Raw genomic sequence first — 25,577 nt, 5'->3', positions numbered from 1 at the left:
TTTCCAGTGATTTTTCCATACAAATGGCCTGTCTTGGAATGCCTTCTACCTTTTGCAAAGTGATCTGAGGCCTGACACTAATGGCAGCTGGCTTTGGTTTACAGATTGGCCTAATCCCAGACACCAAGCACAACACCAAGTAGCAGCCTCCCGCAGATTGCTTTGTAGCTCATGCTGAGTGGCCCTGGGTAGGTCACAGCTAGTGTCTAAACTTACACCTCCTGGGAGGCCCCAATGTACAGCTTTCGACTATGCTGAAGCACCACCCAGCCACATCCACAAGTGATACACTCAAAGGGGGTACTGAATTGAGTACCAGAGGCCCACTAAAGCAAGTCCTGCTTGGTGGGGTCAGCCTCTGCACAGCAGATTCTACACAGTGATCTCACCCAGTCCTCGAAGCTGATTGGCCTGGGGGGTAAATCACTCCCATTGATATGCCAATAGTAGTCAAGGCTCAACTACAACAGGTAGGTGCACACAGCCCACATTGCAGGGGGTGGGATGTGTACCTGAACCACTCAGGTCAAGTGACCAGGGAGCCCAGGCAATGAGCCTCTCAGAACACCTACTACATAAGGCCACTCTACTAGACTGGGAGATGTAGCAGCCTTACCTGATACATAGAAATAATTCCAGGGAGGTAACCAACATGAGGAGACAACAAACATATCCCAAATGAAAGAATAGAACAAAACTACAGAAGAACAACTAAACAAAATGGATACAGCAATCTAGTAGATGCAGAGTTCAAAACATTGATTGTAAGGATGCTCGATGAACTTAGGAAAAGAGTTTAACTTAGTGTGAATATCAACAAAGGAATAGGAAACACAACAATGGAGATAGAAACAAAATAACCAGTCAGAGATGAATACAATAGCTGAAATGAAGAATACATTACAGGGAATCAACAGTAGAATAGATGAAACAGAAGATCAAATCAGCATTTGGAAGATAAGGAAGAAGAAAACACCCAATCACAAAAGCAAAAAACCTTAAAATATAGGGCTACTATAAGGACCTTCTGGGACATCATTAAGTGTACCAACATTCCCATTATGTGAGTGCTAGAAGAAGAGAGAGAGAGCAAGGATTGAAATCCCATTTGAAAAAATAATGACAAAGTTCCCTAACCTGGTGAAGGAAATAGACATAGAATTTCAGGAAGCATGGACAATCCCAAACAAGATGAACTGAAAAACACCCATAGCAAGACACTTTATATTTAAAATGTCCAAAGTTTAAATATGAAGAGAGAGTGTTAAAAGCAGCAAGAGAAAAGCAGTTACCTACAAGGGTGCTCCCCATGATTGTCAGCTGATTTCTCACCAAAACTTTGTAGGCCAGAAAGTGTTGAAACAAACAATCAAACAGGTGAAAAGCAAGGACTTACGACCAAGATTACTCTGCCTCAAAAAGCTATCATTTAGAATCAACGGACAAATAAAGAGCTTCCCAGACAAGGAAGAGCTTGAGGAGTTCATCACCATCAAACCAGTATTATAAGAAGTGTTAAAGGGGTTTCCTTTAAGAATAACAAGGGGAAAATATAAAAAATACAAATAATGAAATGGCAATAAATACATAACTATCAACAATTTCTTTAACTGCCAATGGATTAAATGCTCCAATCAAAAGACATACTGTTGCTGAATGGATAAGAAAATAAGACTCTTACATATACTGTTTACAAGAGACTCACTTCAGATGGAAAAACATGCAGTTTGAAAGTAAAGTGATGGAAAAAGGTATTTCATGAAAAATGGAAACTTAAAAGCTGAGGTAACAATACTTAGACAACACAGACTGTAAAACAAAGGCTATATAACAGAAGACAAGGAAGAACCCAGCAATTCCACTTCTGGATATTTATTTCAGCAATTCCCTTCTGGGTTTTATCCAAAGAAAGGAAAACACTAAATTGAAAAGATATATACAACCATATGTTCATTGTGCATTATTTACAATAGCCAAGATACAGCAATAATCTATGTGTTCATCAATAGATGACTGGATAAAGATGAAGTGGTGCACACGTACAGTGGAATATGACTCATCCATAAAAAAAGAATGAAATCTTGCCATCTGCAACAATGTGGATGAACCTCAAAGGTATTTTTTGAGTGAAGCATCAGAGAAAGGCCAATATCATATGATTTCACTTATATAGAGTGTCTAAAAAACAAAATAAATGAACAAACAGACCAGAAACAGACTCTTAGGTACAGAGAACCTTTTCACAGCTGCCAGATGGGATGGCATTTGGGAGAATGGGTGAAAAAGGTGAAGGGAATAAGGAGTACAAATTGGTATTTACAGAATAGTCATGGGGATTTAAACTATAACATAGGGACTAAATAATATTGTACTAACTATGTATGGTATAAAGTAGGTACTAAATTATCAGGGTGATTACTTGTAAGTTATATCAATGGGTTGTATACATGAAACTAATATAATATTGTATGTCAACTGTAATTGAAAAATAAAATATTAAAAATGAAAAATGAACTAGTATCAACATTTCTTATAGGCACAAAACATTCTCAAAAAGACTAACAACCTAAATCTAGCATATACAGGTGTGGGCAAAAGTAGGTTTAGAGTGTGTATGTGAAACAGAGTTATTGTATTATTTATGTGTTACTTAGTATTATTCACTTTTGTCCACCCCTGTATGTAAAAGATTATACACATATATAATGGAATTTATCCTAGGAATGCAAGGTTTGTTCAGCATCAATATGTTACACCTTATTAAGATAAGAAGAGACAAAATCCACATGACCATCTCAATAGACTCCAGAAGAAAAGGCGTTTGTCAAAAATCCCACACACTTCATCGTTATGAAAAAACAAACACCTGAACACCTGATAAATGTAATTTGTGAAAACTCCATAGCTGAAATCATACCTTATGATGAAGGACTAAATGTGTTTTCTTCTTTTTTTTAATTGTTACTTTTAAAAAATTTATTTTAATCATTGTTCAAGTACAGTTTTCTCCCTTTTACTCCCAATCCAGCCCACCATCCCAACCCTCCCCACCTTCCCTCCCATTACCACCCTCCCCCTAGTTTTTGTCCACGTGTCCTTTAATTTGTTCCTGTAACCCTTCCCATTCTCCCTGAAATTCCCACATCTCTCCCCTCTGGTCACTGTCAGTCTAAATGTGTTTTCTCTACAATGAGAAGTAAGACAGAATATCTGCTCTTACCATTTATTTTCAGCTTTGTATTGGAGATTCTTGGTAGGGCAATTAGGTAAGAAAAGAAATCAAGTGCCTCTAGATTGAAAAGGGAGAAGTAAAAATCTCTATTTGTAGATATATGCTTTTGTTTGTAGACAACCACAAGGAATCCACTAATAAATGTTTTCAGCACAGGTTGCAGTGTACACATTCAACATATTAAAATCAATTTTATTTTTAAACATTAGCAAGGAACAAATTGAATGTGAAACTAAAACAATTTTATTTAAATAGCCTCAAAAAGGACAAAATTCTTAAGAATACTTTTTTCAATTGAAAACTTGTACTCTGAAAACAAAACATTGCTGAAAGCCTTTGAAGAAGTTACAAATAAACTGAACATGTGAAGGAGCTTACATGTTCATGGACAAGAATAGAAGACAAAATATTGTCAAGATGGTAATCTACAAAGTAACCTGAAGATTCAACACAATTCTTGTTAAATCACAAGTGGTATTTTTGCTACCACTTGGGAGAGCAACTTACTACAAAGCTAAAAAAAAAAAAATAGTGGTATGGGCATAAGTAAGACATATAGATGAATGTAATAGAGTGGAGGGGCCAGAAGTAAACTTAATATTTCTGGTCAATTAGTTTAACAGGGAGCCAAGACAATTCAATAGAGATAGTCTTTCCAACAAAAGTTGCTGGGACAACTGGTTATTTACTTGGAAAAGCATAAAGCTGAACCCCTGTTTCACACCATCCACAAAATAAATTCAAAATGAACTAAATATAAGGGCTAAAATATACAATGCTTAGAGAAATATATGTAAGTACACTTGATTTCTTCAACATGTGGGGATTAAGTGTGCCAACCTCCCCTCCCTTCCTACAAAGTTGAAAATTTGCATGTAACTTTTGACTACCAAAAAACTGTTGACTGAACCCATACGGGTAACATTGATTAATACCTATTTTGCATATTATATGTATTATATACTGTATTTGTACAATAAAGTAAACTAGATAAATGAAAATATTATAAGAAAATCACAAGGAAGAGAAAATACATTTAAAGTACTGAAGTGTATTTGTCAATACTGTAAGTTTTGTCATCTGTTTTTAAGATAAAGCATCTGTTAGTGCTTACATCAATACTGTCTTAACAATACAAAACACTATAGATGTTATACATATTACTAACACTAGACATAAAAAATGAATAGATGTGAAAAATTCATATTTGTTTACAGACATCAAGATTTATGTATTGATAACAAAGATGTAGTAATAGATGCTTTATGGTAGCCTAGTGTAGTCAATACAATGCTTCACAATAGCCTGGCCTATACCCTAATGAAGGGAGAGAGAGAGAGGGAAAGAGGCACATACTGTAGAGTAATGACATCCTTCAAAAGCAAAGTTATAAAACAGAAAGCTAGCACATTAATTTTATATTAAATATCACTCACTTAAACAAATGTAAGGATAAGCCATACACTTCCATACAAGTCTTGTATAAAGTGTTTTACATGATGAATACTTAGTGATTATGATGACACAAAAATATCTTATACAGTTGCCATACAGTCATTATTTTCATACAAACCTGTGTACACAGCAGATAAGCTTATTAACTGTACAGCATGGCAGTTATTTACTATTCATTAAGTGGAAGTGGATCACTTCTATTCCTATTCTTCACATTGAATGGGCTAAGACGGAGGAGGAAGAGAAGGCATTGGTCTTGCTGTCTCAAGGGCAGCAGAGGCAGAAGAGGTGGAGGAGGTGGAAGGGAAGGCAGGAGAGCCAGGCACACTTAGTGTAACTTTACAAAAACACATTGTAATTTTTGTATTACTTTATGCTTTTCCATTTTTCTAAAAATGTTTCTGTACACTTCTAATCCTTCCACTGTTTTTTTTCTTTTTAATATTGGTGCCTGTATCATAAAAGTGTCCTCATAAAAAGGTGTATGTCATAAAAGAAGTCAAAAGCAGTCTTGAATAAACAGAACCCTTCTGCTAAATTGCCTAACAGCAGTTTGTTCTCTGGCACTGCTTTTCCTACGTGTTCTTCCATCATCTGGCACTGGTTCAGATGTACTCATCTCTATCAAGATATTTCTGTTAATTCCTCTGTGTGGTGCCTACTAGCTCTTGAACATCTCTAACATTTATATCTTGAAACCTTCTACCACCCTGCTTTTTTTTCCATGTCCACAATTTCTTTCACGGTTTCATTGATTGTCTCTGCAATAAATACTGTGAAGTCATGTACAACATCTGGACATTTTTCTCCAGCAGGGATTTATATTTGGGATTGATGACTTATAATAATGGCATCTTCTATGGTGTCATCCTTCTAGACTTTAATGGTGTTGTATCAGGGTTCTCTTCCATAGTGTCATAATCCTTTCCATGGAGTACTATGCGTAATGAGCCTTAAAGGTCCTTGTGACCCTCTGATTGAGAAGCTGAATTAGAAGCATTGTGTTTGGGGTCAAGTAGATTACTTTGATGCTTTTGATGTTGAACTCATGGGATTCTGGGTGGCCAGAGTCATTGTCCAATATCAAAAGAACTTTAAAAGGCAGTCTCTTACTAGCAAGGCACTCCCTTCAGGGAAAGCATCGATGGAACCAATCCAGAAAAAAAGTTCTTATCCAGGCTTGTTTGAGCCTTAATTTATTTATCATCATTGGCACTATTATAGATGTCCCCTTTGCCCCACCCCTCCACCCAGTCCCTGCCCTCCCCAGACCTTCACCACATTGTTGTCTGTGTCCACAGGGGCTACATATATGCCTATATGCTCTTTGGCTAATCTATTCCAGTCCTCCCTCACCCCTCTCCCCACTGAGATTTGTCAGTCTGTTCCATGTATTCATGCCTCTGGTTTTATTTTGTTCATCAGTTTATTTTGCTCATCATTATATTTTCTCTTCAAGGCTTGGGATTTAGCAGCTTTATAGGTAAGGGCAGTCCTGATCATGACATTTGCACAAAATAGTAGAGTTAGCTTGTCTCTTCCTGTCTTAAGTCCTATTGTTTGGGATTTGGTTTTCTTCCTTACTAATAAGTATCTTTTATTGCATGCCCCCCCTCTTCCTGAATAGGGCACTTTTGTGTGCATTAAAAACCTGTGAGGTAGGTACCTTTTCTCCTCAATGATTTTCTTTATCTTTTCTTTTTTTTGAGAGGGAGAGAGAAAGAAACATCAATGTGAGAGAGAAACATTGATCGGTTACCTTCCATGTGCACCCTAAACGGGTATCAAGCAGCAACCTAGGTATGTGCCATGACTGGAAATTGAACCAACCTTTTGATGTATGGGGTGATGCTCCAACCAACCGAGCCACCCAGCCAGGGCTCCATGATTTTCATAATAACATCTGGAAACTCATCTGCTGCTTCTTGGTCAGCAGAAGCTCCTTCTGTTATCTTCACATTTTTTACATCAAACCTCTTTCTAAAACTGTCAAACCATTTTTCCTGTCATTAAATTCTCCACCTTTAGGTCTTTCATCTTCCTTTTGCTTTGTTATATAATAACTTCACTTCTTCTCAAATCATTTTGGAGTCTACAAGTATGCCTTTCTTACAGCTATCTTGCACCCACTTTACAGTTTATTTTCAATATAAGATAAAGAGGTATTTGGCAAAAAGTGCAATGTTTTGTGCCTGCTGGTGTGGCTACAGCAGTTGGTACACACAGTTCTTTCTTTTTACAATAGTCTTTATGCTGGATTCATATATCTTGAAATGGTAGGCAATAGTGACTGCAGCTGCAGACCTCAATCTACAGTATGTTTCAAGCAATTCAGGTTTTTCTTGTAATGTGATTTTTTTCTACTTCTTCGGAGCACTTTCAGCATCACCACTAGCACTTGTATGGTTCTTACGGTGTTATCAAGGCTTATGGTATTGCACTAACCATGATGGAAACTCTGTGAGAACCTTGAGAGATCACTTTTAAACTGCAATACATAATTCACTGAAGAGACGAACTGCTTACATGGAGATGATTAGCATCACATGGTGTTTTAAGTGGATTCTTACAACACTCAAGCTCACCACTAATAACAATAGGAGGTAACTACAAAATTATTACAGTAACCAGTAAAAAATAATGAAAAAGAAAATGTAAGAAAAATTATTGTAGTACAGTATGTATACATTTAATGTTATGCCATTATGATTTAACATTACATATTTACATTTGTTACACTTCTCTCAATTGAATGGTGTCATGTACGGTCTGTGTTTGGGTGTTTATAGGTTTTGGTAAATTTTAACTTTCTATAATGCTTTGTATATATTGTGGTAGTAAATGATAAAATAAACTAGTATCTACACATTTTTTGTATTCACAATATACCAAACTTTTTCTTAATTTTTCAATATTTCAAGCCACATGGTTGTTCATCCACAAATTTTGTCAAATTGTCACAAATCTTCAAAATATTTTGAACATATTTATTGAAAAATATCTGAGTATAAGTAGACCTGTGCAGTTCAAACCTGTATTGTTTAAAGGTTAGCTGTTAAGTAAAACTTTATTACCTTGGATTAGTCAAAGCCTTTTAAAACATGACATCAAAAGTACAAGAAACAAAAGAAAAATAGCCAATTTGGACTTTATTAAAACTAAAAATTTTGGTGCTTCAAAGGATACCAACAAGAAAGTTAAAGGATAACTTTTAAAATATCTGCAAATCATGTATCTGTCAAGAGGCTATCTAGAAAACATAAAAAAAATCCTTAAAACTCAATAACAGGCAACTAAATAAAAATGGACAAAGGATCTGCATAGACTCTCTGAATAGATATTTCTGTAAAATGGTATACAAATGGCCAATAAGCACATAAAAAGATGTTCAACATCATTTGTCATTAGAGAAAGGCAAGTCACAGCCCCAATGAGATACTACTTTACAGCCACTAGTATAGCTTTAATCCAAAAGACAATAAAAAGTACTGGCAAGGATGTGAGGAAATCAGCACCCTCATTATTTTTGGTGAGAATGTGAAATGGTTCAGACTACTTTTGAAAACAGTTTGGTAGTTCCAAAAGCTATCAGTATAGCATTGAGATAGTTAATATTGATAATGGACATTAAGTATAATCTCTGCATACAAGCATACAATAACTAACAAATACAAGAGGCAAACATGACCAACAGAAGTACTAAATTACAGTTGTATAATTAGAATAGGAATAATTAAATAATAAATTGCTATTAATCAGGAAAAAACTTTATAAGAGGGAGGATTATTACATAACCCAGTAATTCCTTTCCTAGATAAATATGGAAGAGAAAGGAAAATATATTCCACACAAAACTTTTAAAAATTTTATTATTTTTTATTTTTATGTTGTTCAAATAGTTGTCTTCATTTTCCCCCCCCCCCCCCCACCATCCCACCCATCTCCACTTCCCACCCTTGATTCTACCCCCTTTGGCTTAGTCCATCTTTCTTTATATATATGTTCCTTGACAACGTTTCCCTGATTATCCTTCATTATCCCTCTCCCCTCCCCTATCGTTACTGTCAGTTCTATTTTTTAAATATATTTTAATGATTATGTTATTACAGTTGTCCCATTTTTCACCCCTTTATTCCCCTCCTCCCTGCACCCACCCTCCCATCCACATTCAAGTCCATGAGTCATACATATAAGTTCTTTGGCTTCTACATTTCCTATACTGTTCTTAACCTCCCTCTGTCTATTTTCTACCTACCGTTTATGCTTCTTATTCCCTGTACTTTTCCCCCATTCTCTCCTCTGTCCCTCCCCACTGATAACCCTCCATGCGATCTCCATTTATGTGATCTGTTCCTATTCTAGTTGTTTGCTTAGTTTTTTTGGTTTTGTTTTTATAAGTTCAGTCGTTGATAGTTGTGAGTTTGTTGTCATTTTACTGCTCATAGTTTTTGATCTTCTTTTTCTTAGATAAGTCCCATTAACATTTCATGTAATAATGGCTTGGTGGTGATGAATTCCTTTCACTTGACCTTTTCTGGGAAGCACTTTATCTGCCCTTCCATTCTAAATGATAGCTGTGCTGGAGAGAGTAATCTTGTATGTAGGTTCTTGCCTTTCATGACTTTGAATACTTCTTTCTAGCCCCTTCTTGCCTATAAGGCTTCTTTTGAGAAATCAGCTGATAGCCATATGAGCACTGCTTATGGGCGGTCAGAGGTTTTGATGCTTTATTTCTCTGGGCTGGAATCCTGGGTTGTGTGGTCTGTCTTGCTCTCCAGTTTATCTGCATGCAAATTGTCCCAGTTTATCTTCATGCAAGTATGGGACCACTGGTTCTGCCAGCTGCTGCCTCTCCTGCCCAGGTCTTTTAGGCACCACCTAGCCACAAGTCCTCTCTGCCCTAGCAGCTGATCTCCACCCCTCCTACCAGTCTGGACAATGTTTCTTCTTTAACTCCTTGGTTGTCACATTTCCATACAGTTCAATTTTCTGGCAGTTCTAGTTGTTTTTTATTTTTAAATTTGTTGTCCTTCTTTTGGTTGTGCAAGGAGGCACAGTGTGTCTACCTATGCCTCCATCTTGGCCGGATGTCTCCAGTTTGTTCTTGATTTCAATGTCTCTGGTTATATTTTGCTTGCTTGTTTTTATTGTTGATTAGGTTCCACTTACAGATGAGATCATATGGTATTTGACTTTCACTGCCTGGCTTATTTAATTTAGCATAATGCTTTCCAGATCTATTTATGCTGTCACAAAGGGTAGGAGCTCCTTATTCTTTATGCTGCGTAGTATTCCATTGTGCAAATGTACCACAGTTTTTTGATCTACTCATTAACTGATGGGCACTTAGACTGTTTCCAGCACTTGGCTGTTGTAAATAGTGCCATTATGAACATAGGGGTACATAGGTTCTTTTGAATTGGTGTTTCAGGATTTTAGGGTTAAACTGTTCCATTTTTAGTTTTCTGAGGAAATTTCATACTGTTTTCCATTTTCCACAGTGGCTGCACCAGTCTACATTCCCACCAACAGTGCACTAGGGTTCCATTTTCTTCACCTCACCAGCACTTGCTGTTTGTTGATTTGTTTTTGATGGCCGTTCTGACCGAAGTATGTATCTCATTGAGGTTTTAATTTGCATCTCTCTGATGGCTAGTGATGCTGAACATCTTTTCATATGTTTCTGGGCCCTATGTGTCCTCCTTGGGGAAGTGTCTGTTCAAGTCCTTTGTCTATTTTTTTAGTTGGATTGTTTATCTTCCTGGAGTACAGTTGTGTGAGTTCTTTACATATTTTTGAGATCAAAACCTTGTCCGAGGTGTCATTTACCATATATTTTACCATACTGTTGATTCCCTTATCATTTTGCTTATGTTTTCTTTAACTTTTCAGCTAAAGCTTTTATTTGATGAAGTTCTATTTGTTTATTCTTTCCTTTATGTCCCTTGCTCTAGGGGACATATTGGTGAAAATATTGCTGTGTGGAATGTCTAAGATTTTCCTGCCTATGTTCTCCTCTAGGACTTTTATGGTGTCACATCTTATGTTTAAATCTTTTATCCACTTTGAGTTTATTTTTTGTGTGTGGTGTAAGTTGGTGGTCAAATGTCATGTTTTTGCTTATAGCTAGCTGTCCGGATCTCCCAACACCATTTGTTGAAGAGGCTATTGTTACTCCATTTTACACTTCTTTCTTTTTGGTGAATATTAACTGACCATGGAGAATTGGGTTTATTTCTGGGCTCTCTATTCTGTTCCATTGACCTATTTGTCTGTTATTATGTGAGTACCAGATGGTTTTGATTATCATGGCCTTGTAATATAGTTTCATATCAGGTATTGTGATCCCTCCTACTTTGTCTTTCTCAAAATTGCTGCTGCTATTCAGGGTTGTTTATGACTCCATATAAACTTCTGAAATGTTTTTTCTATATCTGTGAAATAGGTCATTGGTATTTTAATATGGATTGTGTTGAATCTATAAGTTGCTTTGAGTAGTATGGACATTTTGATGATGTTAATTCTTCCAATCCATGAACATGGTGTATGCTCCCATTTATTTGTTTCTGCCTTAATTTCTTTCTTTCTTCAGTGCTGTGTAGTTTTCCGAGTGAAGTTCTTTTACCTTCTTGGTTATATTTATCCCTAGTTACTTTATTTTTCTAGTTGCTATAGCCAATGGGATTTTTTTTTCTTGATTTCTGTTTCTGATATTTCATTGTTGGTGTACAAAAATTGCTTCAATTTCTAAAGATTGATTTGCATCCCACTGTTTTGCCAAATTCAGTTATGGATTGAGTAGTTTTCTGGTGGAGTCTATAGGGTTTTCTGTGTACACTATCATGTCATCTGCAAATAGTGACAGTTTTACTTCCTTCTTTCCAATTTTAGTTGTATATTTTCATAGCATTATTCATAATACCCAAATATTGGACACAACCCAAAATGCCTATTAAGTGATACTTAGATAAACAACATTTATTCAGCAATGAAAAAGAATGAAGTACTGATACATCCTAGAACATGAATGAAGTTTGAAAACATTGTGCTTAGTTCAAGAAGCCAGCCACAAAGATTACGCATATATGATTCTATTTATGTGAAGTGTCCAGAATTTGTAAATTATAGACAGAAAGTAGATTACTGTTTGCCTCATTTGAAGAGGAAAAGGAGAACTTGGGAGTGATGCCTAAGAGTACAAAGTTCCTTTCTGAATTGATGAAAATGTTCTAAAAAATATTGTGGTGATGGTGTACAATTTTGTGAACATAGTAAAAACCAGTAAGTTTTAGACTTTAAATGGGTGAATTCTGTGGTATGTAAATTATATCTTAGTAAAGCTATTAAAAAGATTTACCTACCTCTCTAGGAATATGTATAGTATCTGTCTTCTAGTTTAAGTTTTGCTGATTAATAGTAATTTATTTGATTAATCCTATAATTATACAAATGTAATTTAGTACTTCTGTTGGCTATGTTTGCCTCTAGTACTTAATAGCCATTGTTTGTGTGTAGAGATTATGCCTCATGCCCATTACCAATATTAACTATCTCAATGCTATACTGATAACCTCTGGAAACCCAAATTTTCATGCATTATTTAGTAATTCCTATTTTTTAAAAGTATTTTATTTATTTGTTTTTAGAAAGAGGGGAAGAGAGAGAGAAGAAAGAAAGGGGAGAAACATCAATGTTTGGTTGCCTCTCATACACCACCCCCTACTGGGGACGTGGCCCACAACCCAGGTATGTGTCCTGAAGTGGGAATCAAACTGGCAACCCTTTGGTTTGCAGGCCCATGCTCAATCCATTGAACTACACCAGCCAGGGCAGTGATTCCTATTTTTAAGGAAACTATTAAGATGATTGCTATTCCTTTTTTTCATTGTGATTCAAATGTATAAGGGCTATAAAGTTATGCTTTGTATGGATGAGAAAACATAATTTACATGTTTTAGAAAAGGATTTTCATAAACTTTAAAGTCTTACAAATATATACCTATGTGTTGGGTTATTGCTTAAGTATTATTAATAGAACATTTGTTGAGCATGTATTATATATATGTAATTGTACTGAGCTCTAGTAAGATACAGCAAACTTTTGCAAATATACCTGTTTTTTTTAAAAAAAAACTTAATCCTTACACAAGTATATATTTGTATTGATTTTAGAGAGAGAGAAAGGGAGAGAGAGAAAGAGAGACATTGATGTGACAGAGAAACACTGACTGGGTCCTCATGCATGCACCCCAACCAGGGATCAAACCCACCACTTGGGTATGTGTCCTGACCAGGGATCAGACCTGCAACCCTTTGGTGCATGGGATGATGCTTAAACCAACTGAGCCAGCCAGCAGGGCAAATATACCTGTTTTTAATGATCTCACAGTCTAATGGGGCCAAGGGGGAGTGATTTCAGAGACAAACACAAGAAGTTTAGGATTAGACAAATTAAGCACTAAAATGAATTCTGGGGTTATCTGGAAGATTGATATGGGCCAGAATTGTTCAGAAAATTTTTGTGGAGGAATGAGACTTTCAGATAGGTTTGCTAAAAAAAATTATTCTTGTTTTTTAGGTACTAAACTCAAACATGAACAATGATATATATTACCAATGTTCAAGTCTGATTTGGCTTTGAACTGTTTTAATATAGTTGCCTATTACATCATTCCCGAGGATTTAGAAAGTCAAAATAATGGATAACAGAAAAGATCCTCCATTCTTCAATGAAGATAATGTGGGACCATTTTACTACAAAGTTCTTTCTATGATACCATGGAGCTCTTCATTGAAACATTGACTGGAACATGTTTTGAACTGAGAGTTTCACCCTTGGAAGCTGTTATTTCTGTGAAAGCAAAAGTTCAAAGATTGGAAGGTACTCACTTTTCTTTATTTTTAGGCTATAAGGATTAAATTTGTTCATCAAGAGTGTATAATAAGTTTAAATTTTCTTGCAGAGAAAATGTCAAACATACATGGGATTAAAAAGTATAGGATAATGAACCCCCATATAACCCTTACTCAGCTGCAATAGTTATCAATTCATGAGCTATCACCTTGTTACATTCCTTCATTCTCCCTGCCACATTCCCATTCTACCAAATATTTTTGAAGCAAATCCATGGTATCACATTAATGGTGTGAAATAATATTTCAAAATAGTTTTCCAACAGGTTATGATAACATGTAAATTCTGCCATAACCACCTTACAGTTACTTTTAATGGGAAATAGTCATTGAGTTTCCTTTGAGAAAACTTTTTTTTTTTAATGTGGAGATTTTCTGAGAAGAGTTTTTGGCTTACATTACATATATTTGAAGTTTCTTTTATTTATTATTTATTATTTTATGTTTTTAATATATTTTATTGATTTTGCTATTACAGTTATCCCATTTCCCCCCTTCACTCCCCTCAACCCTGCACACCCCCCTCCCACCCACATTCCCCCTTTAGTTCATGTTCATGTATCACAAGTTCTTTAGCTTCTATATTTCCCAGACTATACTTACCCTCCCTCTATTTTCTCCCTACCATCTATGCTACTATTCTCTGTACCTTTTCCCCCTCTCTCCTCCTCGCACTCCCCTGTTGCTAACCCTCCATGTGATGTCCATTCTGTGGTTCTGTTCCTGTTCTATTTGTTTGCTTAGTTTGCTTTTGTTTTAGGTGTGGCTGTTAATAACTGTGAGTTTGCTGTCTTAATAACTGTCTTTTTACTGTTCATATTTTCTATCTTCTTTTTTCTTAGATAAGTCCCTTTAACATTTCATATAATAAGGGCTTGGTGACAATGAACTCCTTTAATTTGACCTTATCTGAGAAGCACTTTATCTGCCCTTTCATTCTACATGAAAGCTTTGCTCAATAGACCCATCTGGATGTAGGTCCTTGCCTTTCATGACTTGGAATCCTTCTTTCTGTCCCTTCTTGCCTGTAAGGTCTCTTTCAAGAAATCAGCTGACAGTCTGATGGGAATTCCTTTGTCGGTGACTGTCCCCTTATTTCTTGCTGCTTCTAGAATTCTCTCCTTCATTTTTGTCTTGGGTAATGTAATTATGATGTGCCTTAGTGTGTTCCTCCTTGGGTCCAACTTCTTTGGGACTCTCTGAGCTTCCTGGACTTCTGGAAGTCTATTTCCTTTGCCAGATTGGGGAAGTTCTCCTTCATTATTTGTTTAAATGAGTTTTCCACTCATTGCTCTTCCTCTTCTCCTTCTGGTACCCCTATAATTTGATGTTGGAATGTTTAAAGATGCCCTGGAGGCTCCTAAGCCTCTCCTCATTTTTTGAATTCTTGTTTCTTCATTCTTTTCTGACTGTGTGTTTTTTTTCTTCCTTCTGGTTCACTCCATTGATGTGAGACCCAGTTTTCTTTCCATCACTATTGGTTCCCTGTGCATTTTTCATTTCACTTAGTGTAGCCTTCACTTTTTCATCTAATTTGCAACTAAAATGAACCAATTCTGTGAGCATGCTGATCACCAGTGTTTCGAACTATGCATCTGATAGGTTGGCTATCTCTTGGTCGCTTAAAAGTATTATCTCTGGGGGTTTCATTTGTTCTTCTGTTTAAGCCATACTTTTCTTTTTTTGGTCTGGTCGTGCCTGTTATGTATGAGGGGTGGAGCCTTAGGTGTTCACCAGGGCAGGGCACCCAGTCACTGGGTTGTGATGCTGTATGTGGGGATGGGGTCTGAGAGAGAACAATGTCCCTTGCTCCACTCTCTGTCAGATTTCAGTCCCCTCTGCTGCTTCCCACAAGCAAATTGGGCCCTTCTGGTGCTGGTTCCCAGGTGGGTGGGCTTGTGTATGTTCTAGGACCCTGTGGATCTCTCCAACGAACTGTCCTGTGAGGCTGGGAGTCTCTCCCTGCGCCTCAGCCTCCACAAGTGTTTTCAATTGGTGCTTTTAGGCTTTATTTCCTGGTGCTGGGGCCCTGGGTTGAGTGGTCTACCTTGCTGCTTGTTTTTCACCTGGTTTATCTGCACGCGAATGTGTGACTGCGGACAGTCAGCTGCCTTGCACACCTCACTGGGTCTGCCCATTGCCTCTCCACGGCTGGGGTCTGCTAGCTGCCACCTGCGCACCTAGGGTTGCCAACAGCCACCTGTGCCTTGCGTGCCCGGGTCTGCCAGCCACTGCTTTTTCCTGCCACGACCCCTTTCCACCGGTTGCTGACTTCGCCCCACTCACTAGTCTGGATGAATGGTTGTCGGACTTCCATACAGGTCAGTTTTCTGTCTGTTCTGGTTGTTTTTTTGTTTCTAAATTTTTGTCCTTAATTTTAGTTGTGGGAGGAGGCACAGTTTGTCCACTTATGCTTCCATCTTGGCCAGAAGTTCTGAAGTTTCTTCAGTATAGCAGAGATACTGAATATCATACAACATCTTTTTTGTGGTTTATTTGTGTAAAGTGCCATAAATTACTTTGTGTAAAATTAGAATCTTTATCTTTGTACTTTGCATATTTCTCACATAAATAGTATTTGCCTTTATAGTTCTTAAAATCAAGTATTGACTAGAAAATTAATAAAATAGATCTTTGCTTTTTGAGTTAGGTGGAATTTGCTTGTAAATGTGGTAACTAGCATTGCCTTCCAGACCATTTTAAGTTCAGAATTGTAGAAGGATAAGAAGTGTTGGAATTTTTTGCTTCTCAAAGCAAGAATCCTGGTATTTGAGCTTCTGAGTACTTGCTCTTTCACCAATAACTAACCTCTTGTACTCTGTAGCAGGAGGCATTGGCAGGGTAAATCCAGTGGCTTTGAAAGTTATTAGACAGTAGGGAAATTAAATGAGATAAAATGTAAAGTGCCTATTGTCTCAAATTGCTTGGGCTGTCACAACAAAATACCATAGAGTGGATGGCTTAAAGAACAGAAATTTATTTTTTTCACAGTTCTGGAGGCTGAAAGTCTAAGTTCAGGATACCAGCATGGTCATGTTCTGGTGAGGGCTTTCCTGACTTGTAGATGGCTACCTTCTCCTACCTTCTCACTGTATCCTCACAGAGGAGACAGGGAGAGGAAAGGGAGAAAAATAAAGAAATGTGGTGAGGGAGCAAGAGAGTAAGAGGTGAGGGTGGTTATGGGGGAGAGAGAGAGAGAGAGTGAGTTCATGTTTCTTCTTACAAGGGCATTGAGGTCCTTACCTTCATGACTTCATCTAAACCTGATTATCTCCCAACAGCCCTGTCTTCAAATGCTATCACACTCAGAGTCTCTGATAAATTTTGGTGAGACACAGTTCAGTCTATAGCACCTACCACTAGTGGTCAGTAGATCATAATTCATATTTACATTACTCATCCTCATACTTCTCACGCCTTCCTTTCCTCTTATTTTTCAAGCCATTGACATTTGGGAGTGGTGTGGGGCAGGTTGAGCATAACCTACTTTATTCTAACCGATACAGTATCAAATAGGTATCCATTTTTTCATTATATAACTGTCTACAACCAGTTATTGAATTAGTCTAGTCTTTTCTCACTAAAGTAATTTTGTATCTGTCATGTATAACATTTTTATACACAGCTCTTTTGATCACTTGCTTTGTCTCTACCTATGCCAATATTATACTGTCTTATTTATTATAATATAATTTATAAGTTTTGATAGCTCATGGTGCCCATACACATTAATGATTGTTGTGTTTTCTTGGAGAATTGACTCATTTATCATTATGGAGTGCCCCTCTTTATCCCTGATTAATTTTCTTGCTCTGAAGTATGCCTTTCTTTGTTTCTTTCTTTCTAGAAGAAACCCCCAATCTTCCCGCATAATGATTTCCCTATGTATACGTGTGTCCATATCCAAATTTCCTCCTTTCTGTAAGGACACCAGTCATATTGGATTAGGGCCCTCCCTAATGACCTCATATTAACTTGATTACATCTGTAAAGACCCTACCTCCAACGAAGGTCACATGCTGAGGTGCTGAGTGTTAGGACTTCAACATAGGAATTTTTGTAGATACAGTTCAGCCTATAACTAGTATCAACAGTTGTCTCATTATTGGAAAACATCACTGCCATTTACTACCACCACAATCAAGATATAGAACAGTTCCATTGCCTACCAAAATTCTCCTGTGCCTTTGTAGTGCACCTCTTCCTATATAAACCCAGCTCCTGGGACCCAGTGATCTGTTTCTGTCCCTGTTTGCCTTTTGTTGAGTTTCATGTAAATGGACTCACAGAGTACATAGTTGTTTGAGTCTATCTTTTTTCACTTTTGCATAATACATAATGAATTGGAAAACTATTATTACATATATCAATACCTCATTTGATTTATAGTTGAATAGTGTTCCATTGTACAAATATTAATATACTTCACTTATTCATTTCCAGCTCAAAGATCATTTGGAATTTTAATAGTTTTGGTGATTATGAATTAAAGCCATTGCAAATGTTCATGTACAGTTTTTTATGGGAACATAAGTTTTCATTTCACTTGGGTAAATACTTAAGAGTGGAATTGCTGAGTTGTGTAGTAAGTGTATATTTAATTTAATAAGAAACTGCCAAACCATTTTTCAGAGTGGCTGTACTGTTTTGTACTCCTGTGAAGAATGTCCAAGAGTTTTAGTTGCTCTGTGTCCTCGTTAGTGTGTGGTGTTGTCTTGGTTGTTTTTGTTTTTATTTTTTGCCATTGTAATAGATACCTGTGATATCTCTTTGTGGTTTTAATTTGCATCTCCTTAATGCCTAATATTGAGCATCTTTTTATTTGCTTATTGGTTATCTGTGTGTCTTCTTGGTGAAGGGTCTATTCAATCTTTACCCATTTTTTTAAAGAAGTTGTTTCTTGTTACTATGTGTTGAAAATCCTAGTATTTTAAAATTTTCCATTATGGTTTTTATGTCTTCTTTGATCCCTGAATTATTTAAAAGTGTACTTTATTTCCATACTTAAGGAATTTTTAAAAATGTATTTTATTATTAATAACTAATTTAGTTTCAGGTAGTGAGAGTAAATACAAACTTAATTTTTTAAGTTAATGATTTTTAGTAGTCTTTATGAATTTAATCTTAAATAGAATAAAATACTGAAGTTTTTTTTTTTTAATATTTCTTTTCTGGAGAGAGGGGAAGGAAGGGAGAATGAGAGGGAGATAAACATCCATGTATGAGAGAAACATCTATTGGCTGCCTTTCACATGCCCCCAACTGGGGCCCTGGCCTGCAACCCAGGCATGTGCCCTGATTGGTAATTGATCTGGTGACCCTTCAGTTCACAGGCTGGTGCTCAAGCCACTGAGCCACACCAACTAGGGCAATAGAATACTTGTGGTAAATGTGGTATTCACATGTTTTTGAGTCTTATAGCAGTCTGGGCTCATTACAAAATTCATTTGTGATGTAGAAAGAACAGGAAGAAAAGTTGATGAGATGAATCATTGGTGTGACAGTTTTAAGTTTAATGTCTTCAAAATTGGAATCAAACAGACTTCTGATTCTGACCATATGGTAGAAACATTTCTGAAAAGAGAAAGCACAAATTCTGGGTAAAGCTTTTTTAAAAATACATTTTGCAATGTTTCAACAATTCTTTAAGAGCAGGTAGTGTAGCAGATGTTTGTTTCAAAAGCATTTCCCAATCTCTGGTGACTCCATAGCTTGCGGCAAAAAGGAAAGGAGAGAAAATCTGGTATGGTAGTACAATGAAAAGCTAGCTCAGAGTAGATTGTTTTGTTTTGTTTTCCTACCTACTTGGTGCCATTACAAGGTGCTCTAGAATAATCTTGTGTATTTCCCTGTCTTAGTATCAAATGTTTTTTCATGGAAGCCCTGGTTCCTTTTATTGGATTAAGGTATTAGAAATAAAGATCTGGGCATGACAGTTGACTTCCTAACAATAACAGAAAGCAAAAGACTGTGGAATATTATCTCACAGGGATGAGAGAAATAGCAATCCCTACCTAGGATTGAATCGATTTTTCAAGTTTGAGGACAAAATAAAGGCATTTCCAGAAAAACAAAACTTGGGATTTTGTGACAGATACCGGCCAGCAGTATCCATCGCTGCTGCAGATGCTTGAAACACGAGAAAACATACACACAGATGACGAGTCCTGTGGAGGAATAGGGATGAAATGGCCACTCTCTCTAGTGGAGAACACCCCATTTTCCCACCTGAGCAGGCTTTTATTAAGAATACAGATACATGGGCCCTGGCTGGCATAGCTCAGTGGATTGAGCGCGGGCTGGGAACCAAAGTGTCCCAGGTTCGATTCCCAGCCAGGGTACATTCCTGGGTTGCAGGCCATAACCCCCAGCAACCGCACATTGATGTTTCTCTTTCTCTTTCTCCCTCCCTCTCTCTCTCTCTCTCTCTCTCTCAACCCCCCTCCCTCCCTTCCCTCTCTAAAAATAAATAAATAAAATCTTAAAAAAAAAAAAGAATACAGATACAGTTTTTGAATTACAGTCTGGCAGGGAAGATAAAACAAGTAGTTAGCTTTGAAAGGGGCTGGCAGATCTCCCACTGGGATCTGAGCTGAGATTTTGGGGTTTTATCATTTAAAAAGACTACAGGAGCCCTGGCTGGCATAGCTCAGTGGATTGAGCGTGGGCTGCGAACCAGGCATCATAGGTCCCCCAGCAACCACACATTGATGTTTCCCTCTCTCTCCCTCTCTTCCCTCTCTAAAAATAAATAAATAAAATCGTAAAAAAATAAAAATAAAAAGACTGCAGGACTTAAAAGCTTAGTTTCATTTCCTGCCTGTGCCTTCATATTCTAATAAAAGAGCATCCTCCAGCAAGCAGATCTCATAGGATTTTGCACATTCTGTGTCTCAGGCCTGATTACCCTGGGGGTCCGCTGACTCTGGTCTGGACTGCACCACCCCTGTTATTTCCACAGGCCTGAGTTGGGCAGAAGAGACAAAGGCAGCCAGGAGACTTGGATTTCTCAAGGACTCAGGCTTTGACAAAGCCGAGGGGGCCGGGGTGAATGTCGATCACCCCTTCATTTCCACATCCCCCTGAGTCTCTTCCCTTAGGGCATTCCCACGTGACAGCATCTGTCTTAGATTCATCATCTTTCTTAGAGAATTGTTATCCATCATTGACTGCCAATCATGCAAAGAGAGCCAGGCATTACAACAGGCAGCATTCATGCCAGGGAAATAAGTTTTGTCTCCTTAGTGTCTCCTGGTTCAGAGGCCTCTTACTCAGCCTTAGCCACGGGCGGTTACAGTTTCCTGAGACGAGGCAGGGTGGACCCCAACAGGATTTCCCAACAACAAATTCTTCCAAAGGGATTTCTGAAGGATACTATCTTAGAAGGCAAATGATTCCTAAATGAAGTTGATGATGCAAGATGGAATGGTTATCAAAATAGCACATTTGTGGATGAATCTAAATAAATATTTACTTAATAATGACAAAACAGTATTATATAATGGCTTGAAAAAGTCCATTTAAAATCCTAGTAACAATGGCATATAAGTCAAGATGTAGTTGTGTGTAATGAGAGTGCTAAGGCTCTTAGTGTTGTTCATGAGAACGTTAAAGATGTGATTAACTTTAGACTTTATTTTATTAAATATAACTATTTTAAATTTCTAGAGTAATCAGTAGAGATTAGAAATAGTTAGATAATCTCCAAACGATAGAAGTAAGGTAGTAAAAATGAATAAAAATTTATCAGTAATTCCAATAAGGTGAAATGGGTAATTGAAAGTCAACTGATAAACTAGTTTAAAAAAACTCATGTGAAATGTTTTTTACAAGGGACCTAATCTAAAATTACAAGGAATACAATTGTTGAAAGTAAAAGGATTGAAAGATATAACAATCAAATACTAACCTGAAGAAAGCTGATGTTTCTGTATTACCATATTTTGCCATGTATAACGTGTACCCATATTTTTGTGTGCATTATACATGGGATTATTGTACCTATGGCATGTGATTATTATACCCATGTATAATGCACATCCTTATTTTTCCCTCAAAATTGTGGGCAAAAAATGTGCATTATACATGGCAAAATATGGTAATAACATCATTGTATAAAATAAATTTTAAAGCAAAACACATGAACAAGTCATGTAGAAGGATATTCATAGTATTCTTAATAATGTCAAAATTCTAGAAACAACTCAAATGAGTACACTAGAATGGATAAATTGTAGTATATATAAATATATGTGTCATATATTCTAGTTCTATACAATAGTTCACAACAGGGAAACTAATAAAATAGTCTCATGCATGACGTGGATGAATTGAAAACAATGGTGAATAATAAAAATGAACCATAGAGGAGCACATACATTATGATTTCACTTATATAAAGATCAAAAATAAAGGGACAGAGAAGAAGTACAGAAATCAGAAAGCAATAAAATGCAGTAACTACATACCTATCAATAATTAACTTTAAATGTAATTTGAATAAGTGCTCCAGTCAAAAGACATAGGGTAACTAAATGGGGAAGAAAACAAGATTTACACATATGCTGCCTACAAGAGATCAAAAGACACAAACAGCCTAAAAATAAAGGGATAGAAAAATATATTTCATGTATATGGTAATGAAAAAAAAAGGACTGGGTAGCAATACTTATAAAAGAAAGGAAAGGAATGGGTCAAAGATAACAGTGTGGTGATGGCCAGAGGGAAGGGAGAATGGGGGCTGAGAGGAGGGGGGCAAAGGAGAGTAGAAATAGGGATACCTACATTAGTGTCAACAATAAAAATTTAAAAAATATTACATATGTAAAGCTATTAGCATAGTGCCTAGGATTGAATGAACACCAAATAAATAATTATGGCTGTGTTTATCAAGGAACATGTAAAGGACACATGGACAAGGACAATGGGTGGGGAGGATTGAATGTGGGAGAGAGAGGGTGGGCAGGACAGGGGAGAACAATGGGGGAAAATGGAGACAACTGTACTTGAAGAACAATACACAAATTATAAAAAATAGCTACTGTGTTTATTTTTCAATATATAAAGTGCCAGAGTTCACAAAGATGACAATTTTTGGTTTTACAAATATAATGACTGAGGCTAAATATGCCCACTGGGTGGTTAATTGACACTTATTCATTCATTCATTTGTCAAATATTGGTTGAGGACCTGCTTGCTATGTACAGTACCTTGTATTTGTTGCAGTGATGACTGAAACCCCCTACCCTGTTGAGGTATTCAGAGATTAATGGATATTTAATTCAATTACATGCATTGATAACAAATTTCTTGTGCATCACTGCTGTTCCTTGTAAATGTCTGCCTCCTCTTGCAAAGTTCTATCCTGTTGATGTTAGAGACTAAATCTTACTTGGTCAGCCTCACAGTACCTACTTAATACACTATTTGGCACTTAGAATGCAATAAATATGTGCTAAATTGACGAATAAAATGGAATCATTGTTCCTTGGAAGTATTATTATTTATCATTAAAATATTCAGGTAATAAAAATACATTTAAAAAGGTTGTAACAAGAATAAAAATGGCATTTCATAATGATAAAGGGGTCAATCCAATAAGAGGACATAACTCTTGTAAAGGTCAAAAGGGGGCAAAAGAAATAATACCACATATTTAGAAGTAAAACATAACAATAACAAAAAGCAGAATGATTCTCACAAAATTTAGAATGGTGATTACTACTGGGTGGAAAGAAGAGGATGTAGTTGGGGAGCGGCATAAAAGAGTATTTTTCTTCATATTCTTACCAACACTTGGTATGATCGTGCTTTTTAATTTTAGTCATTCTAATAGTGTTTGTAGTGATATCTCATTGTGGTTTTAGTCTCTCTAATGACTAATGACACTGAACGTCTCTCATGAGCTTATTTGAACATGAAAATATATATGGATTTGCCATCCATATATATTCTTTGTTGAAGTGTGTATTCAACTTTTACCCATTAAAAAAATCAGGTTGTTTTCTTATTGTTGAGTTTTGAGAATTCTTTATATGTGCTGAATACGGGTCTTTAATTAGATAAATGTTTTGCTAAGGTTGTCTTTTTATTCTCTGAACAGTGTCTTTTTTGAAGAGTAGAAAATTTAATTTTGCTATATTTAAATTTATCAAAAAATTATGGATAGGATATCATATTAAGAAATTTTTGTCTATTTGAGGTCACAAATTGTTTTCCTATATTTCTCCTTGGGTTCAATTACATTGAATGGGTTTAAAATATTAAACCAGCATTCTTAGAAATAACCTTCTTGATTGTGCTTTATTATTTAAATTTGTAGTTGAATTCTGGTTATTAAAACTTTGTGTAGGATATTTGTATGTGTGCTCATGAAGATATTGATTTTATCTTGTTATGTCTTTGTTCAGTTTTTGTGTAAAGTAATAATACTGTTTTCATGGAATGAGTGGGACTATTCTGCAATTTTAGGAAGAGAGAGTAGAATTAGTATATATCTTCGCCTATGAAGCTGTATCTTTAATAAATATAGGGCCATTCAATTTATCTTTTTCTTCTTGATATGAGCTTGGGGAACTTCTGTCTTCAAGGATTTTGTTCAATCAGTTGTTGAATTGTATTGGCAGAGAGTTTCTACAATTTCTCTCTCTCTATATCTTCTTCAATATATTTACTTTTTTAATTGTTGTTTAATTACAGTTATCCCACCTTTCTCCCCTGCCTTGCCCCACCACCGCTCCAGTCAATCTCCACCTCATTGTCTGTGCCCATGAGTCCTCTATTCATGTTCCTTGACTTGCACCTTCCCCTTCCCTTCCCCACAACACCCCTCTCTCACCCTTCTGGTCACTGTCCAATTTGTTCTTTTTTTCCATGTCTCTGGTTCTGTTTTGCTCCCTTTGTTTTTGTTGATTAAGTTTAACTTGTAGGTGAGATCATATAGTATTTGTCTTTCACTGCCTGGCTTATTTCCACTTAGCATAATACTTTCCAGTTCCATTCATTGCAGCTGCAAAGGGTAAAAGTCTTTTTTTCTTCCTGTTGCTTAGTGTTTCATTGTGTAAATTGAACCACAGTTTTGAGGGTTTTTTAAATAATTAATTTATTTATTTTTAGGAAGGTAAGGGAGGGGAGAGCGACATGGAAAGTGCCATTGACTCCCATGTGCCCCCCTAATGAGGACCTGGCCCTCAACTCAGGCATATGCCCTAGACTGGAAATTGAACCAGGGACCCTTTGGTTCATAGGCCGGCACTCAATCCACTGAGCCACAATATTTATGGCAAACCACAGTTTTTTTGATCTGCTCAGTTACTGATGGTCTGTTTCCAACACTTGGCTGTTGTAAATAATATTGCTATGAACATTGAGGTACATAGGTTCTTTTTCATTGGTGTTTTAGGATTCATAGGGTATAATTCCAGCTGTGGGATTGCTGGATCAAAGGCAGTTCCCTCTTTAGTTTTTTTTAGGAAATTCAATACCGTATTCCACAGTGGTTGCACCAGTTTGCATTCCCATCAACAGTGCAAATAGGGTTCCCTTTTCTTCACAAACCTCACCAGCACTTGTTTGTTGATTTGCTTATGATGGCCATTCTGACCAATGTGAAGTGGTATCTCATTGTGGTTTTAATTTTGTATCTCTCTGATGCCTAGTGATGTTGAGCATTTTTTTCATGTGTCTCTGGGCCCTCTATATGTTCTCCTTGGAGAAGTGCCTGACCAGGTCCTTTGCCCATTTTTTTAATTGGCTTGTTTTCCTGGTGTGAAGTCATGTGAGTTCTTTATGGATTTGGAGATCAACCCTTGTCTGAGGTATTAGTGGCAATATATTTACCCATATAGTTGGTTCCCTTTCATTTTGTTGATGTTTACTTTAGCCATGTAGACACTTTAATTTCATGTAATCCCATTTGTTTATTCTTTCCTTTATAATCCCTTGCCCTAGCAGATGTATCAGTGAAAATATTTCTGC

The 25,577-nt window shown here is 36.6% G+C and overlaps 1 protein-coding gene across 1 annotated transcript in view; it reads left to right on the top strand.

The window, feature by feature from the left end:
• Positions 1-25,577, top strand: part of ZFAND4 (zinc finger AN1-type containing 4) — a 173,565-nt gene that overhangs the window by 11,004 nt on the left and 136,984 nt on the right. Inside the window, 2 exon segments of the mRNA XM_036026692.1 lie at positions 13,266-13,449; positions 13,452-13,568. Coding sequence (XP_035882585.1) covers positions 13,386-13,449; positions 13,452-13,568 — 181 coding nt within the window. The 5' untranslated portion in view covers positions 13,266-13,385.

This window comes from Phyllostomus discolor, chromosome 5 (genome assembly GCF_004126475.2).
Source record: "Phyllostomus discolor isolate MPI-MPIP mPhyDis1 chromosome 5, mPhyDis1.pri.v3, whole genome shotgun sequence".
Classification (NCBI taxonomy): domain Eukaryota; kingdom Metazoa; phylum Chordata; class Mammalia; order Chiroptera; family Phyllostomidae; genus Phyllostomus; species Phyllostomus discolor.
The sequence above is the reverse complement of the archived record's forward strand: the minus strand, read 5'-3'. Positions and strand labels throughout refer to the sequence as shown.